This window comes from Raphanus sativus, unplaced genomic scaffold, assembly GCF_000801105.2.
Source record: "Raphanus sativus cultivar WK10039 unplaced genomic scaffold, ASM80110v3 Scaffold0113, whole genome shotgun sequence".
NCBI lineage: Eukaryota > Viridiplantae > Streptophyta > Magnoliopsida > Brassicales > Brassicaceae > Raphanus > Raphanus sativus.
The window spans coordinates 16,521-33,602 of record NW_026615433.1 but is presented as its reverse complement, the minus strand read 5'-3'; the positions used below and the strand labels follow the sequence as shown (position 1 = coordinate 33,602).

The window sequence follows — 17,082 nt, the reverse complement described above, 5'->3', positions numbered from 1 at the left end:
ATAACGGTTGCCGGAAGCAGGAAGAAATATTTTAGACAAAAGAATAATATGCACACAAAGAGATAACTGTAAAAATAAACCCCATATTGGTAAGAGACGTCGTTGAAACTGTGTTAGCTTGATCACTTTAACTTGTGGACGGTCGATACAACTTTTATGAACTAAGTAGTTGCATGAGATACAAGCGTAACGTGGCTCTTTGTTGTCCCCCAACCCACAAACATTGCATGGTAATGAAATTGGGTTATAAAAAAATGTGAGAGAATGGTGATGGCTCCTCGGAGTTGTGATCTTAAAAGGAGGATCTTTCCAGATGCAACAAATGCCCATACTGAAATTACATTCATGACAGTGGTGAAACATTCTGCCGAGCTTTTCTTTACACCAATCACAAGTCTTGTCGGAGTCAATCTCAAAACTTCTGTCATGTATCAGTATGGGTGCCACAACCGCCAAGAACATGCTGATTTCAAACAAATTTCTGTTGAATGAAAAGATTTCAGTTTCTGAATATTGAATGGCCGTGTTGAGAGTGTGGTTTGGGTGATGAGGATGCCTCATACCCTGCGGAAGCACGTGACAGTTGTCGTTGTGGAACACGACCTTGCATATATCGCAGTAGTAATGCCAGCCACCTTCTTCAAATTCATAACGTAGTGGTCCGCACCTAAAGCACTCAGAAGAAGGAGGATTGTCTCGACGGCGAAGCGAGTGAGGAAAGAGAGGATCAGAAAGACGGCATCTCTCTGTGAAATTTGGTCTATCTGCGCCATCCATTTTTTTTTGTTAAGATAAAAGAGAGGAAAATTCTAATGGTGTTTTGCAATATTATCCTCCATTCATTCGAATCTCTCCATATTTATAATCTCTTCTTCTTGAATCAATCTATGTAACCAGTCAAATAATGTTTTTCTAATTTGAATTAGTCTCTCGATCTGCCTTCGTTATTGTGTGTTTTTGTTTTCACTTCTTCCGTCTGATATTAAATTTCTTGTAAAATGCACAAGTCGCAACAATAATCATTTGATGATTTCAAACATAAAAAATTAAAAACTATCCAAGTTAATTCTTATAATTTGTTCCATACATTTTGTTAATTAGAAATATATTGATAGAAAATATGCAATAGTTAATTGATAACGTGGTGTTTGATTATATCAAACACCGGTTCATTATTTGTTATTTTAGAGCCATGAAAAGACTCTCTTGTTGTTCTCCAAAGACACGAAGATCTTACCACGACATGTTCTTATGTTGTTTTACCAGAAATATTATTAATGTATAATCATTTAAGAGTCAATACTGCAATCTTGGCGTGTGATCTTTGTCTTTTTATTTTAATTTGTCGTAGTTGATAAACTATTTCAAATGAATGATGAATAGATTTTGTGTAATTTGATGAATTTAGCAAACGGTTTCTAACCTGAATTGGTCTCTCCATGCTGTCATTCTCTGGCACCATTTCTCTTCATTCACAACCCTCTTCATCTTTTTCTGACATTTTCTTCTTCTTCAACTGATGGGGTTTGCTTGCTTCAATGGTTGTCAAATTACTATTTGATTACTCATCACATTATCCTACCCGTTTGGCATAATCATGCTCAGATGAACCGACATTTATATACAGTATGTTTACTTGTTGTAAGATTAAAACAATTTCTCATTTATTTATTTTTCACGTAAAATAAACAGAAGACTCTTTGTATGAGTCTGACGCAAAAATGACAAAAGTCCAACTTCAATAAACAACAATAGATGAAGCAAATTACATATATGGTTCATAAGTCATAACCAACACGTTATGGAAGTTCCTTTTGCTTGAGAGACCACTTCATATGAATATATTTCTTACACGACAAGAACACAAGTCTTATTTATTTCATAATTGTTTTTCTCTTTCGACATCATCATAGTCTTCTCTAAAAGATGGGACCAGCAGCGAGAATCTCCTCGGTAAGCTTACCATCCACACCAATCTTATGATTAGCAAACGTCTCAAAGTTCTTCTTAAACAAACCTCCCGGCTTCAACAGAGTTTCCTTATGTGCTTTCTTATCAGACCACTGCAAATTTTTCATTAAAACCAACACACATGATTCAGTCTGTTACTAACATTCTAAAAAACAAGAGATTTCAAGATTTTGCAGAAACTAACCGAGTTTACAGGATCCAAGATCTCTGAAGGTATCCCTTCAATCTCAGTTGGGATTTCAAACCCAAAGATATCGGTTTTCTTGTAGTTGGCATTCAACAAGCTCCCCGAATGGATTGCATCGATGATCTTCCTAGTATATGCAAGCTTGATCCTGTTTCCAACACCGTAGCTGCCACCAGACCAGCCAGTGTTAACGAGCCATCCAGTAGCACCTTGCGTCTTCATCTTCTCGGCTAACATAGCTGCATATTTTGTAGGATGCAGCATTATGAAAGCTGCTGCACCGAAGCATGCTGAGAACGTCGCTGTTGGCTCCTTGATCCCGTCCTCTGTTCCAGCAACCAGAGCAGTGTAACCACTAATGAAGTGGTACATGGTTTGCGCCAGGTTCAGCTTGCTCACAGGCGGGAGAACACCAAAGGCATCACATGCCAGAAGTATCACGTTCTTCGGGTGTGGACCAACGCAAGGCATTTTCGGGTTTGGTATGAACTCAATCGGGTATGCAGCACGTGTGTTCTCTGCAAAGCAAGGAGAATAGACAATGATCACTCTTTTTTTTTTCAAATACCACAAGGAACCACTACATGTAATATTAGTTTTGTACTGGAGGTCACTCGAACAGGAGACCTCTAACACAAAAGTCAGGGGTCGTTTCCAGTTGAGCTAACCTCCGGTGATGATCATTCTGTTTATAGTAAGGAAGAAGATAAACGAAAGACACAATTTGTTTTACCTGTAACGGATTTATCAGAGTAATCCACTTCTCTAGTATGTTCATCAAACACAACATTTTCAAGAACTGCAGAGATATTAAATCAGAACCCTATTGTTATATCACTGAATTGAGTTTTTTTTTCTTGAAACAGTTCTTTATGTATTGTGTATTTATTACCTGTTCCAAACTTGATGGCGTTCCAGATATCAGGCTCCTTCTCCCTTGAAAGATCAACGCACTTGGCATAGCATCCACCCTCAATGTTCGAAACACCAGTCTCTGTCCAGCAATGCTCATCATCTCCAATCAGATACCTGTTGTGATCAGTAGACAGCGTCGTCTTCCCGGTCCCTGAAAAAAACAAACAACATTCATAATAGACCTATCTCGCCATAAACATGGTGTGTTTGGTGAAGTCTGGAGCACCGAAGCTCTCAAGCTCCTCCGGTGTTGGCCGGATACACTTGCCATCCTCACCAATTTATCCACTTAAGAGGGACACAATGTTACAGAAGAAACAATGAAGGATGGGTTTTTTTTTGACTTACATGTTGTGCATAAAGAGAGAATGGTAAGCTCTAGCTGAGACAATCCTGACTTTGATTCTGTTCTCCGGGTCCCAGTTCAAGAACTGATCATTCACAAACACCTATACAACAACCCCAAACAGTAACAACAAGTTCATCAACCGCTAAAGATCACAGAGGCTGATTCAAAGTTTATACCTTCTCCAAGGAGTTCAAGTAATCAACGGCTCTTTCTCTGTTCACCGTGAAGGTATGTTCATCCATCTCGATGTTTGGCGAACCCCTGAATCAAAATTTCGAAAAAGATCAAATCTTTGATGATTTAATCATACATCTGAAACAGAGTTTCGAAAACAGAGGATAAAACAGAGTAACGAAAACAGAGTTAAAAACAGAGGATACTCACTTTCCCCACCAAAGCTCGTCTTCTGTAGTCGCATCTCTAACGACACGCTTATCCCTCGGAGCACGACCAGTTTTGGCACCGGAAAGCGTAGCCAAGGCTCCATTGGAGGTGATGAACGAACCTTTCTCGTACTTGATAGCTTGCTCGTAGAGCTCTGCAGGAGAAAGGTTGTAGAGAACGTGGGTGAACTTCAAGGAGCTATCACTGACGGCTCCCAACGCCGGAGAAAAGATGGAAGGATGCTGGCCGTGTGCGTACGCCGGAGTAGTGGAGCCGTCGGCTTTCTTCTCCGCCGGGTCTCCTCTCACCACTTTGGGTCCTGATTCTCTCGTCAGCGACGCCAACGATGCACTGTGTCACCCATTGACATTAATCTTATTATCTACGTGTCAGTTTATACCACGGTCATGTATACGTTACATATTTTTTCTGGTTAATAGTGTCATTATGTTATCTTTAAAAACAAGTTTAGTGCTTACGTTCGAAAAAATAATAAATTAAATATAAATATATCTAGCTAAAAGACAATTCAATTCCAACAATGAAAAGGAAAACTCTTGATTTTGTTCTTCTTTCTTAAGAAAACGTCGATTGACATGAAAATTCAATATCTTGATTAATTCGATATAAAATATTTTCTTGATTTTTTTTTAAAAAGACAGAACATATTTATAGAACTTGTTACGTCCAAATAATCTTCGTGAATAAGGATCAATATATCATACAACTATACAAGTGATAATTATTACCTGATAGACTGAAGCTGAATCTTTTGACGCTCCTCCTCGGAGAAGGCAGCGCCGCTTTGGTTAATAGGAGTGGTGGGAGCAGAACGCTTCTTCTGTAAAGAGTGAAGCTCATCGAGCGTCGTCGCCTTCACAGTCGGACCACTGTCGTCGTTGCATATTTTGTTATCCCTTTTAGCTCCCGTCGTTATCTTCGGTATCGCTGGTCCTTTTGGGAAGCTAAATCCTCCGTCACCGTTAGCGTTTCCGTTACCGGGCGACATCTTTTCCTGTTTGTGCTGCTTACGAGAGAACTGATAGAAGAGATGATGAAATGATTCGAAGCGAAAGTGTGCCTTTTAAAGGTTTGATTTTTAGAACCATGGTTAACATTTAACTGTGGTTATTGGTTTAGAGAGCTTTTTTTTTTTGAAACACTTTTTTTTTTGAAACACATTGGTTTAGAGAGCTAACTGTTGGATTTTTGTAAAACAAGAGTTAACTATGGTTAATGTATGTTAAAGATGGGTCTACTATTTATTATGGGTCCCACTCGATATATGTAAGATAATTTAATTTGATTTTATCTATTTAGTATATGGTAAAAAATATACGAGATTTATTAATAGAAAATAAAATCCCATCGGTACTTATTTTTTGTCAACACAACAGATGCTATTTTACGGTTAAAATTCATGTAGTTGGTACACATTCCTCAGAGTTTGGATATTAACTATTTTCGTTTGTGAAGTTTTGATTCTAAAATTTAGTTTTTTTTTCTTATTAACCGTAGGGTTTCCAGACCTTAAATCCAGGACAATCCCTCCGAAATCCACAACAAGTGATTTTTTTTTAAAAAGCTCGGGTAACTAATGGGTGTCGAATCAAAAACGCCGAACTAAATTTTTCAGAGACCGTCCGCAGTCAGAACCACTGGCCCAACCCTATTGGTTTTCTAAATTTTGGATTAAAAGTAAATATCATCTGAGTTTCAAAAAAAAAAAAGTAAATATCATCTTCAAAAGTTATATCATAAGGTGAGAGTGCATTTACAGTTATAAACCATTTGATTTCCTTTTTCTCTTTATATATGTCAATCAGTCTAACTTTTATTTTATTTTTAGTTCTATGCATTTTTGTATGTAATATCATATTAATATACGTTTTTGAAAAATTAGTATCTTCATCTATTTTGAGATGCCTATTCTATGTGGTTCTTGGCTTCTTGCTAATCTAAGTTGTGCCACATCTTCCCAACCTGATTAGCTACTTTACCTGTTTAAGATTGATCATCTCCATAATTTGGTTAGTTTACTGTGGTTGATTTGGTCACTCTTTTTCACCATGGTTAACTTATTTCTAACAAGATAGCCCACTCTGTGCCGTTTTTTTGTCGCTGCTTCGCAAATTTGGAGTGATCAGTGAAACTAACTTTTATAAGTTGATTTTTCTCGAGTCACTGCTTTTGCAAAGATTATATACGACTATGCCATTGCCACGCACCAGTTATTTAAATTTAGATATTAAATATTCTCAGTTATTACTTAAAAAAAAAACCATTCTCAGTTATTAGGTATATGTCTAGCCTAAGAGCACTTCCAACTTCCAAGTTCCAAGTTCCAAGTTCCATCTCATATGTTTTTATAAAGATTTTGTAAATATATTGATAAAAATGTAAGAGAAAGGTTAGACGATACTCATACAATACGAGTCTTCATTTCCACGTTCAGCATCTCAATCGGTTATTCACGCAAGCTACTTACTATCTACAACATTTGGCTCGAGAGGAATAGAAAATTTCAGAACAACACAACCACAACATCCGCTCATCTCTTCAAAACCATCTACCGCTTTATTCGTGATGTCATTCTCGGGAAGAGATTGAATTATACAGAGACCTGATGAAACTCTCTCCAATACGAGTGAACAACACATCATTGTCTCCTTCTTAGACTTGTCTTGCTTCTCACTTTTTTTTCCCAAGATGACCCTAGATTTGTCTTAAACTTTTGTAACCTGTTTTACATACTTGCATCATTTTAAAATGAAATTCGTATATTTGGCAAAAAAGAAATCTTCATCTCAGAGTTGATTCTCTTTAAAAATCCATTTAACATTTGTCAAGCTGTAGATTACTTGCTCTTTACAAAGAATATAAAATCAATGCATTAATGAAAACAACATTAGAGTATAATATTACTTAAATGATTTAGATAAACGTGAAGTTATGAGCATTGAAGTTTCTCTAACAAACACCTCAATAGTAGAACTTACTTTCAAAAACTTAGCTTATAAGATGATAATTATTTGATATTCCCTCTTCTTTTATTTTACTTAATGTTTATATTCGATATAGTATTTGATAAAATTTGAAGTGATGTGATTTTTAATGAGTTTGAAATGATTTGGGTGAATTATAAAAGTTATATTTTTTTTTGTCATCATAAAAGTTATCTTGATTTTAACTAAAATGATTTTGAATTCCATACAATTCTATGTGGTCTGAATTTATAACTAATAAAAGCCACCAAAACATATTCAAATCACAACAAATCTATCAAAATCTTCTACTTGAATTTAATAAATTAAATATTAAAATATATTTTAATCTGAAATTAAATAGTATCACTATTTTAAATTATTTTTAAAAATATATATCTGAATAACAGTAGAAATTTATTATTTAATATGAATTGAGCCAAATGTCACAACGTTCGTTCCATAGAGCATTTTTGTCCTTTTCTGTTTATGTGGCGATTATCAAAAATTCAACTTCTTTATAATCAGCGATAAGATTTGACTCTTTTACTAATATCAAACGCATATTTTATGGGAAATAAAATCCTTAAGCAAGCAACTTTGTTTTCATTCAACTCATTTTAGAACTAGAAAAAAACAGTGAGTTGCATAATGGTGTAGTGGAAAATGGTTTTACGATTTAAATTTTGCAAATGTCATTGTTAACAAGTTGTTTTCCGATTTAATTTTTAGCACTAAATAAAACGATAAATAAATATATTATGGTCAGACGCCATTTTAGTAGGTTCATCTTATTTTAGTTGTTTTGAAATCTTATTTTTAGTATATTCTTTCTCGCAATTGTATTATATATGTATCAATAGGAACCTTCGTTTTATTCTCTTTTGTTCTATTATCATGATATATATTTTATTTATATGATCGTTAGGACCAGATCTGAACACAATCTTATAAATTATTGGTTTTGATCTTCATTTTTTTAAAAAAAGATTAGATATATAAATATGAATTTTTATAACTATAGAAATATTAATCTTTTAGAAAATGTTTATAATTCCCGAAAGTTTTAGATACAGTATTCTAGTTAATAATTTCAAAAAAGTGTAAGTAAATCGACTTTAGAGAAAGACTAGTCACATGCGACTTGAAGTTGTGCTTGATACAAATTGCAATATGGCTATTTACGGCGAAATGAAAGTGTAATCAGATCATTTCATGATTTTATGAAATTTTGTGTCCAACATCATTTACATCAACCAAACTGAAAGATATATGCGTTTTTAGAAGAAAAAGATATAAGTATTTTATCTAGTGTAACAAAATTTAACAGCACTGAAATTCGCTTGATCGCTTAGAAAAAAAAAAAACTATAGCTCCGATGGGCACGCATCTCAAAGGAAGTGGATTCACGAGAGGACGCGCAAGTGTGAAACACATGAATACGAACACTAATTTATAAGTAGTTCACATTGCGTTTTATATGAATCTGTTACTAAGAGCATCTCCAAGGATTCACTCTATATTTTACTCTAAAATAGAGTGACTCTATAATAGAGATGAAGTTTGCTCCAATGGTACTCTATTTTAGAGTAGAATATAGAATGATGAATAAAAAAAAAACAACTTACTCTATATTTGGAATAAACCTATTTTTCACTCTATTATAGAGTGAGAAATAGAGTACCATTGTAGTATTTTTTATTCCAAACTCTATTTTAGTGTGAAAAATAGAGTGGGGTTGGAGATGCTCTAAGGAACGTTATGATTTTATTCACAAGTTGACAGAAAAACAAAAGTTATTTTTTTTTCAAAAACAAAAATATGATTATTATTCATAAGTACAGGTACTGCGGATGAGAATATTTTTATAAGAGACACGGCAATTTGCATGCAGGCATGGGCGCATGAGTACAAACAGTAACAAACGTTTTTACATAATAAACAAACTTTAGCAATAACAAAAAGATGGGGGGACGTATATGCTTCTGTTTTCCTTTGTAAAAAAAATTATATTAACTAAATTTGTATGCCGGGTCAGCTTTAGTCTAGTGGCTAAGTGGCATCCAAGGCACCGGGGTTCGACTCCACCTTCAGGAGTTCCTGGGTGTGAGATTTCCCCAGGTGGCAAAAAAAAAAAAAAACTAAATTTGTATAAATTGTGAAATGAAAAAGGTGTATGTAATTGTCATCAATCATGCACGCAATCTGATGACAAAAAGTTTGTAAAACAACTCAGTCATTAATCATAAAATGCGCATAAATATGCACTTACCTAACCACGTTTCTGCAGTAAAATATCAATGTTATGGGATCTAGCTTCGAAAGACAAATAAAATTGCGTCGAAGACATTTACTAAATTTAAATCTATACACATATTACATATCCATGCATGTCGTGGTAGACAATAGACTAATCCATAATTTTCATATAAGCTTTTTTTTTTTTGAAACTGAATTTTCATATAAGCTCAGTACTGTAAATTGTCCAATTCTAGATTAGTTTGTTACTTATCATCTAAGTAAATTGGACCAGAATTTACTAATTCTGATTCTTTGTAATACCTTAGATGTTAGCCCGATCCAAGTTTAATAGTTTGGATCCAATTCGGGTTGATGGACAGTCTCTAAGCACCACACACTACAAGAAAACTGCTCGATTCCCAGGGAAGATATCCTCGGAATGTCGTCGGAATTCACGTATTCCGACGACAAACCCAGGAAATGATCCGTCGGAATAATATCGTCGGAATAACGTAAGTCGTCGGAATTCCCTCGGAAATTTGTGACGAAATTCCGACGGAGACTTTTTCCGAGGGAATTCCGAGGAACACCTACGGTGATCCCATTGTCGGAATATCCCTCGGAATTTTCCGAGGGAATGTCCCTCGGAAAACACTGTCGGAAAATTCCGAGGAACTCTCCCTCGGAATATTCCGAGGGATATTCCCTCGGAAAATTCCGAGGAAATTGTTCCTCGGAATTTTCCGAGGGAATATTCCTCGGAATTTTCCGACGGAAGACTCCCTCGGAAAATTCCGAGGAACACTTCCCTCGGAAATTTCCGAGGGCCTTCGTTCCTCGGAATTTTCGTAAAATATAATTTATATTAATAAATAAATATTAATTTATTTCTTATTAATTAAATTGGAAAATTAATTATTAAATTCGAAAATTAATTATTAAATTGAAAATTAAAATAAAAAACATAATATAAATAGTTCAAAAGTAATATTCATACAAAACAGAAAATAAAAATAAAGTTTAAAACATAAATTAAAGTTAGAACTACTCGTCCTCGTCGACGTCGAAGTTCTGGTCCGGGAATTGCCTCATGAAGGCCGCCATCATCTTCTCACTCCGCCTCCTGTCTGCCTCTCTAGCTCTCTCTTGAGCCGCCATCTTCTCCTCCAACTGACGGATGCGTTCATCCTTATCCTTCAGTTGATCCATCAGAGTAGGATCAACTGGCACCTGAGACGTAGGAGGAACCGATTTGGATCGACGACCCAAACCGACCAAACGTCCCTTCTTCTTTGGAATCGCCTGAAAAAGAAAATTTAAAATCTTAATCATAAAAAAAATTTTAAAATTAATAAGTAAATTGATATTTACAAAATATCTTACCGATTCAAGAAGCTCGTTGATTCGGACTTGAGAGAGGGCAGTGGACTCAGTAGATGTGGCGTCAAGATCGAGATCGGCCTGGATCTGGGAGAGACGGGCCTCCTCGTCTTGTGTCATACTGTCCACCAGGGAGACAACCTCCTGCGCAAGACCGTCATCAATCTGGCCCGTGGTCTTGTTGGTGTGGATCCTCTTGTACAAAGGGAAATCACCCACGGGCTCACCTTCATTTTCTTGCGCCTAGGAAAACACATAAATTCAAAAAAAACATTAGAAAGCAGAAAAATTAAAAATTTACAATTAAAAAGAAAAGGAGTTTGAACTTACCATCTTGTCTGCGAGAGTGGGAATAGACTGAGCACCCAAATTGTGCTTGTACATGCCCTTCCCGCCACGATCGCTCTTGCGGTTGGCGGAGTTGGTGTTAGAGACCTGCTTCGTCGAGTCCTTGTCCCAATGGACACACAACTCCTCCCAAGTGGTCATGTTGATCCACTTTGGGATCTTATAATGAAAAAAATTTTTTTAAAGTTAAATAGAATTAAAAAAATATATTAATAAAGTTAAAAAAAAGAAAATACCTTATCCGCTAGCCACTTCTGCTTCCATTCATATATTTGCCCGGAATATGAATCCATACATTTGTGGATGAAGGCGTTGCGGATGAACGTCGTGTTATCCGGATGCCAGTTGAACTCTTGCTGGAAAAAACAAAACCTGATTAGTAGAAATAAAATTTCAAAGGAAAAAAATAGAAATTTTTAAAAGTTAGAATACTTACAGCAAACTGACGAAACCAGAGCTCCTGCTCATCCCTCGGCATCACTGTGAAGGTTGCGTATCCCTTCTTGAGGTCGGAATACATCATCCTGTTGATCCAAGCGCTGATCCCGTTATGGGATCGGTCGAACCTAATACATAGGAAACAACTTATTAAAAATGAATCTAATTTTTCAAATAAAGAAAATTAAACTTTCACTTACCAAGTCTGACCGGGTTCCCTAGGATACAGAGTGAGATAAGGGAGATGGTCACGACCTGGCTGTTGCACCAGCTGTGCAACAGTCATCACTCCTGGAGCGACATGAGGCTCGGGAATGTCTGGGAAGTCGTGAGGAAGATGAGGGGCCGCAGCGGGAGAAGGAGCCGCATGCTGAACCATAGCGGGACGGGGGCTCTGCGATGAGGATGACGAACCTGCCATTCTCATCAACATGAAGTTCTTCACGAGCACATATATCGACTAAATCCAGTCTTGACTTCAAATTATCCTTGGTTTTACCTTGAACGTTAAGGATCGTGTTCATCAGGTTGTCGAAAAAGTTCTTCTCAATATGCATGACATCTAAATTATGCCTCAGCAGATGATCCTTCCAGTATGGCAGATCCCAGAAAATACTCTTTTTGTGCCAGTTATGTAGATCTCCAACAGCATCTACCGGATAATGCACATGTCCACCCACGTCTGGGGTCCTTTCTGCACCAAAATCTCTTAGTTGTGTCAACATTTCTCTCCCACTGATTTCCGGTGTTGGATCATCAAACACCCTCTTGTTCTTCGTAAATAAATTCCTACTCCTGCGATATGGATGATCTGGTGGTAGGAATCTCCTGTGACAGTCAAACCAACACGTTTTCCTTCCATGTTTTAGTTGGAAAGCATCAGTGTTATCTTGACAATATGGACATGATAGCCTTCCATGTGTTGTCCATCCAGATAACATACCATATGCTGGGAAATCACTTATTGTCCACATAAGTACTGCCCGCATTTGGAAGTTTTCTTTACATGAAACATCGTACGTTTCAGCACCTTGACCCCATAGCTGTTGCAACTCATATATTAGTGGCTGTAGAAATACATCAAGTGATCTCCTAGGATGCTCTGGTCCGGGAACAAGAATGGAGAGAAACAAAAACTCTCGACGCAAGCACAAGTTTGGCGGTAAGTTGTATGGTGTGAGAATGACTGGCCATAGAGAATATTGTCTCCCATGCTTCCCAAATGGGCTGAAACCATCCGTACATAATCCAAGGTAGACATTTCTTCTTTCATACGCAAATTCTGGATAGGTCGATTGAAAATGCTTCCAAGCTTTTGCATCTGAAGGATGTCTAATCTCACCATCCGTTGAATGCTCCGCATGCCATCTCATTGGTTGCGCTGTGCGTTCGGACAGATACAACCTCTGCAACCTTTCCGTCAATGGCAAATACCACATCCTTTTATATGGCACTGGAACTCTTCCACCCGTATCTTTATAACGAGCCTTTCCACAAAATTTGCATGCATCCAGCTGCTCATCCGCCCTCCAATAAATCATGCAGTTATCCCTGCATACATCTATTACCTGGTACGATAAACCAAGACCAGCTACCAGTTTCTGAACCTCGTAGTATGAACCAGGAGCAACATTATCCTCAGGTAGAACACCTTTTACAAAATCAGCAATCGCATCCACACAGTCTTCAGCCAAATTATAATCGGATTTAATGCTCATCAGTCTTGTTGCAGATGATAAAGCTGAATGACCATCTCTGCAACCTTCGTACAAAGGTTGCTTTCCAGCATCCAACATATCATAAAATCTCCTAGCTTGTGTATTGGGTAAATCTTCCCCTCTAAAATGATCATTTACCATCTGCTCAGTACCTACACCATAATCTACGTCCATTCTAATTGGTTCTTCTAACCTAACCGCAGGTTGAGGTTCGCTAGTACTACCATATTCATAATCAGTTTCCCCATGATGATACCAAATTTTGTAACTCCGTGTAAACCCTCGAGTATATAGATGAGTCCAAACATCTAACTGTTTTATAACCTTCCTATTTTTACAAGTAGAACAAGGACATCTTAACATACCTGATTTAGCTTCCGGTTGGTTGAGAGCTTTCCCCATGAATTCCTTTAGACCATTTTCGAACTCTGGCGTAAGCAATCTCGTGTTCGGATCCATATGAGGTCGATCTATCCAAGAGCGATGATAATTATAAGAAGACATGATTTTTTCAATCAGATTCGTGTGTGCAAAATAGAATGAGAGAGGATGAAGATATGTAGTGAATGAAGAGGATGAGGGGTGCTTGCATTTATAGATTAAATCTGCCGATATTTCCCACGACATTCCCAGGAAATTCCGACCAACTAGCCGTTGCCGTCGGAATTTCCTCGGAATAATCAACGGCTCTATTATCCCTCGGAATTTCCTCGGAAATTTCCGAGGGATCTACCAGTCCGTCGGAATTTCCTCGGAAAATTCCGAGGAAATTCCGAGGAAACACGAAAATTGTGTTTCCTCGGAATTTCCTCGGAATTTCGTGGGAATATTCCGACGGACACATAGTCCCTCGGAATTTCCCTCAGAATCCGGCAGTTTTCTAGTAGTGACAATGTCCTTATAAATTTACGAGTTTTGAAAACTCAACAAGGATATGGAACAAGTTGAGGAAATAAATTTAGCTTGTTAGGAATGAGAGTTTGGTGTTGTTAAATTATACCCCTTCCGTTTTTATTACATGCACATAAATTTTAAAAATATTTAATTATATATATATTTCATAAATAAAGTATCATTAACTATTTACTTAGTCACAACTCAACCAATAAAAACACATTGCACATATCATAAAAATAATTTTATATTAAAAATAAAACGTCATTTAATTTAAAATGAAAAATGATTTAAGACATCTATTAAAAACGGAGAAAATACTAAATAAGTCTTTCAAAATTACAATTGACAATTCAACCGAGAGTTCCATGAAAACTTCATGGCAATTTTTTTCGCTGTTGGTTGTGGCTGTGACCGATAGATGTTTACATCAAACTCAAAAGAGAACTGGAATCGAATATGAGCTTCTTGAATCTTAATATAAACACTTTCTTAATGATCCAAATTCATTAATGGTTAATGATCCAAATTCAAAAGAGAACTGGAATCGAATATGAGCTTCTTGAATCTTAATATAAACATGTTCAATGGAGGGAGTGGATAATTACTAGTATTATGTATCTACTCTAAATTTCACTTTTCATTCTTCATTGGTTCTTTATCATATTAATGGTTATGTTTCCATTACAGATTCCAGTTCTGTCTCCTTGCGGGGGAGGTTGATTCATTCTTCCCTCTTTTTCTTAATGATCCAAATTCATTAATGGTTAATGATCCAAATTCAAAAGAGAAACGAAAAGGTTGATATTAATTTGAATATTAATTCCGTGTTAAACATATCGAGAAAGCTATAGTTTTTTTTTTTTTTTTTTTGTAACAGGCTATAGTTGTTTCCATCTTGATCATCGAATATGAGCTTCTTGAATCTTAATATAAACATGTTCAATGGAGGGAGTGGATAATTACTAGTGTTATGTATCTACTCTAAATTTCACTTTTCATTCTTCATTGGTTCTTTATCATATTAATGGTTATGTTTCCATTACAGATTCCAGTTCTGTCTCCTTGCGGGGGAGGTTGATTCATTCTTCCCTCTTTTTCTTTTCTAGGATATCTCAATTTCACAATCCACCAAAGAGAGTATTCTACTGATCTCATAACTAAAAGCATTCTTGTGTTCCTGACAAAAATATATTTAATTTTAGATATGTTTTTATTTTTCAACACTTTTCGCAGTCTTCTTACATATGTTCTGCATGCTTTGATTTTCCTATTATGTGCAAGTTTCCCATAGTTTTCGATGTGTTAAAAGTACTGAGTGGTTGTGCTTATAATAATGGGTTCATAATTAAACACATTTATATGTATTTTTTTTTCTGTTACAACGTAGCATCATGCACACTTAAGTTGCTAACAACACCATTTACAAAACTAAGGAAGATTCAAAAAAGCAAACGATTATAAATTTTCGGAATTAAGTTCCTAACATAAAAAGCTGCAATAATTTGACTCCGACGTTATGCTGTAACTTGTAATGTTCGTTACACACAACACTGGCCTATTCATTTACAAACAGTATGACCAAGACCAATATTGGGCTTCCTCTTTGCTTTTAATGGGCTTTTGAATTACAGAAGACCCAGATATGTAAGAAAGAGAACCGTAAGATTCAACCAATCCGGCGGCTAAGATTTATTGTTGACAATCAATAACATAATAATCTGAAGGAGTGAATGAGAAGAAGAACATCCAAGAGAAGACGATCCATCTTTCTCATCTGCTACCTCTCGATCTCAGGTACGATCTTCCCCTCTATTTAAATAATACTCAATCCGGATAATATGTCATCAGTGTCGTCGTCAGTAGTCAAGCTTCTTTTAAGCGGGTGGAAATGACTTGAGAGATGATGGATCTGTGAATCTTCGTTTAGGAAAAGAAAAGGATCTGATGGGAGGAGGAGGAGAGCATGGACACGGAGGCGATTTCAGAGCGAAGGTTTGGAGCATGTCTGGTGGGCCTTACTGTAGGCCCAAACACTGGCGTCGCAACACAGCCCTTGCTATGTTCGGCGTCTTCCTTGTCTGCATCCCCATCGCCTTGAAATCTGCTGAGCTCGAGGTAAATCTTGTTGTAAAGCCTAGTAGTAATGCTTGAATCCATTATTGTGACACAAAACTTGTAGCGCTTGAGACATCATTGTTATTTAGGATTGAGAAATTAAATTGGCCTTTTGTTTTTTTTTTGATCTTTCAGCAAAGGCCACACATGCCTGTACGTCCGATTCCTTCACAGATGTGGTGCAAGAACTTTGGTACCAAGGATGATTACGAAAAAGCGCATTGATTCTAAAAACCTTTTTCATTTTCGTTACTAGTGTGACATTAATCCATAATAATATGTCTTTGCTGGAACCCTCTCAAACCGGTGGAATGTTTTGCACGCTTTTGTTTTTATGTTTGCCATTCAAATAGTGGTTTTTCATCAAACATTTGAGTTTTGCTTTGATGTATCGCAACAACTATAAAAACAATTCTTATCAAACTCTATCTGCATCAGATACTCTATTCCATCAAGTTAACATCTTGATGAACTGTTTTTACTTGCATTTTTCTTCTGATTTTCTATTTAATTTATGTATATTAGTCGCTACATAGTTCAGATTATTCGAAATCAAATCCAGATATGATTATTTAGTAACATTAAGGGATTATTTTGTTCAATCTCTAGACTAGAAGAAATTTGCTACATAAGTTTCTACACTGAAAAATTTCGTGACTAACATTTGGGTCTAGAGATTGCACAAAATAAATCCATTAATGTTTCTTTATCATCATATCCTAAAAATTTAATAGGGGAGGGGAGAGGAGAGGAGAGGCCCAAATGTTAGCCACTGAGTGCACAACAAGACAATCTTTCGTGGAGATGTATGAGATACTAGAAGCTATGAAGAGGAGAGAACTTGGACCAGCTCTTAACTGAGCAACCACAAACCAGATAAACTAAAGCAAGCGAGCTCTGATCTCTGAGACGAAGCTTCACAGATTACGTTTCCTGGAGATATCTCAACTACGCGAGAAAACATCTCTCTATATATGCAGATAGCTGCCTCCGATGATGTCCTGTGGACATGTGCTTTGCAAGAAGACTATCAACAAAATGTCGGAAGAATGGCGGTAGGTCGTCTTTCAAATGTCCTTATTGCCCGATCGATGTAGACATCTCAAGGTGTAGGCAGTTACATTTCTGAAACGAAGCCAAAAATGTAATGTAAAC

General features: G+C 36.5%; 4 protein-coding genes across 4 annotated transcripts; 1 reads left to right on the top strand and 3 right to left on the bottom strand.

Annotated features, from left to right (window-relative positions):
* Positions 1-1,722: 1,722 nt before the first annotated feature.
* On the bottom strand, positions 1,723-4,876 carry LOC108849902 (phosphoenolpyruvate carboxykinase (ATP) 1-like). Its single transcript, XM_056996053.1, has 9 exons — positions 4,556-4,876; positions 3,807-4,157; positions 3,599-3,683; positions 3,422-3,522; positions 3,272-3,336; positions 3,051-3,224; positions 2,892-2,957; positions 2,156-2,676; positions 1,723-2,063 (listed from the first exon to the last, which is right to left on the bottom strand). Exons 1-9 carry the CDS (start codon positions 4,813-4,815, stop codon positions 1,920-1,922), a joined length of 1,767 nt encoding a protein of 588 aa, XP_056852033.1. The 5' UTR covers positions 4,816-4,876; the 3' UTR covers positions 1,723-1,919.
* Positions 4,877-9,946: 5,070 nt separating this feature from the next.
* On the bottom strand, positions 9,947-10,911 carry LOC130501187 (uncharacterized). The gene is made up of 3 exons (XM_056996052.1): positions 10,742-10,911; positions 10,415-10,654; positions 9,947-10,333 (listed from the first exon to the last, which is right to left on the bottom strand). The coding sequence occupies exons 1-3, from the start codon at positions 10,898-10,900 to the stop codon at positions 10,076-10,078; spliced, it is 657 nt and encodes a 218-aa protein (XP_056852032.1). The 5' UTR covers positions 10,901-10,911; the 3' UTR covers positions 9,947-10,075.
* Positions 10,912-10,955: 44 nt separating this feature from the next.
* LOC130501188 (uncharacterized) lies at positions 10,956-11,606 on the bottom strand. Its single transcript, XM_056996054.1, has 3 exons — positions 11,398-11,606; positions 11,196-11,325; positions 10,956-11,115 (listed from the first exon to the last, which is right to left on the bottom strand). The coding sequence occupies exons 1-3, from the start codon at positions 11,574-11,576 to the stop codon at positions 10,978-10,980; spliced, it is 447 nt and encodes a 148-aa protein (XP_056852034.1). The 5' UTR covers positions 11,577-11,606; the 3' UTR covers positions 10,956-10,977.
* A 3,865-nt stretch (positions 11,607-15,471) lies between these two features.
* Positions 15,472-16,364, top strand: LOC108854854 (uncharacterized). The gene is made up of 3 exons (XM_018628519.2): positions 15,472-15,606; positions 15,740-15,927; positions 16,063-16,364. The coding sequence occupies exons 1-3, from the start codon at positions 15,543-15,545 to the stop codon at positions 16,150-16,152; spliced, it is 342 nt and encodes a 113-aa protein (XP_018484021.1). The 5' UTR covers positions 15,472-15,542; the 3' UTR covers positions 16,153-16,364.
* Positions 16,365-17,082: the final 718 nt, after the last annotated feature.